Here is a 1,332-nt window from a genome sequence, read left to right as displayed (position 1 = left end):
GCTTTGAAAATGGTAAGTACCAACCTTTCCGAATTAGCTCCTAATGATCATTTCAGTTTCACCAACTCCTGAATAAAGATACTTTTTTTTTTTTTTAGCTAGTGTACATCCACAGAGAGAAATATAAATCCACAGACTGAGCAGGTGTACTGAATATCGTGTAAATGTATGCAATTCGAAATTCCCAATTAATTTCTTGTTTTTGTATCATTCAGGTGAGCAACGATGATAAATTGAACATCCTACGGACTTCTGGTGATCAAGTAGTGACTGCCCCCAAAACATTCACAGAGTTCCACTTGGCAGATACTTTCCTTACACCCTTGTTGGAAAGGAAACGGCGAAGTATTCTGGATGAATGCAAGCTCTCCTCATCTTCAGGAATCACAGAATTGGAGGGTCACTTTGAGGAGCTGAGGGGGCTCTTGCAAGGCTTGTCCATGACAAAGGAGTTCTTAATGCTGCTTCGAGATGCACAACCTGGAAAAGTGGCACAGATACCCCTTTACTTTGTGGATTTGTATGAGGAATTCTTTGAAGAAGATGCCATTTCTTGTGCACTTGTACAAAGCAATGTGGTCTTTTCCGAGATGTTGAAGTTTATTGATATCCATGAGACAAATACAGAAGTGAGTCCTTATTTGAACAGAACTTTGAGTGCTAACGAACTTGCTGATATGATTTCGAAACTTGAAGGATTTGTGGAAAACTTGAGAGAGCTTATTATTTTGGATGCCACAGAAATAATGGCCTGGCCCAATTTGGTTCAGTTTTTCCACAATGCAAGAAGACAAATGTCTCATGATGAGAGGGATCTTTCACTTCTAAGACTAATAGAAAATCTGTTTGATTCCCAAAACTCCCAGAGATTGCTTAACCCAGTTCTTAGTTTCTGTGACTCCATCTGTCCTGTGAAAGATGATGGAAATATCTGTCAACCTGGTATTATGGTCATTAGGAATCTCGTCAGGAGAATTGCTTCTTATCCCTCGGCTTTAGAGACAATGGCAGTCCCTAGACAGGATCATGAGAAAGCCCAGATGATTAGCTTAGCCATTATAGATAGAGATATTGAGGCATTGCTTGGGTACTTGTCCTCGGATGAGCATTTACAGGAAAATCTGCACATAGCAAGTCTCTGTGGCTTCTCCAAAAAATGGGAAAGGGATGACGATAATGACAAGACAGCTTTAGAGATTTTATTAGCTTATGAAGATGGGCTCAAGAACCTTCCCACCGACCTGAGGAGACCGAGGAGACGTAGCCATGAAGGTAGGCTTTCCTTTTTTTTCCTTGACCGATACATTTTGGTTTGAAAAGTTTCTAAGAATA

The 1,332-nt window shown here is 40.3% G+C and overlaps 1 protein-coding gene across 1 annotated transcript in view; it reads left to right on the top strand.

Moving 5' to 3' along the window:
• The window catches only part of LOC119590582, a 20,936-nt gene that overhangs the window by 12,628 nt on the left and 6,976 nt on the right, over nt 1-1,332 (top strand). Inside the window, exon 15 of the mRNA XM_037939257.1 lies at nt 216-1,272. Within this exon, the coding sequence (XP_037795185.1) occupies nt 216-1,272 (1,057 nt within the window). The remainder of the gene's footprint in view (nt 1-215; nt 1,273-1,332) is intronic.

Source organism: Penaeus monodon, chromosome 27, assembly GCF_015228065.2.
Source record: "Penaeus monodon isolate SGIC_2016 chromosome 27, NSTDA_Pmon_1, whole genome shotgun sequence".
In the NCBI taxonomy this organism is placed as follows: Eukaryota; Metazoa; Arthropoda; class Malacostraca; order Decapoda; family Penaeidae; genus Penaeus; species Penaeus monodon.
The sequence above is the reverse complement of the archived record's forward strand: the minus strand, read 5'-3'. Positions and strand labels throughout refer to the sequence as shown.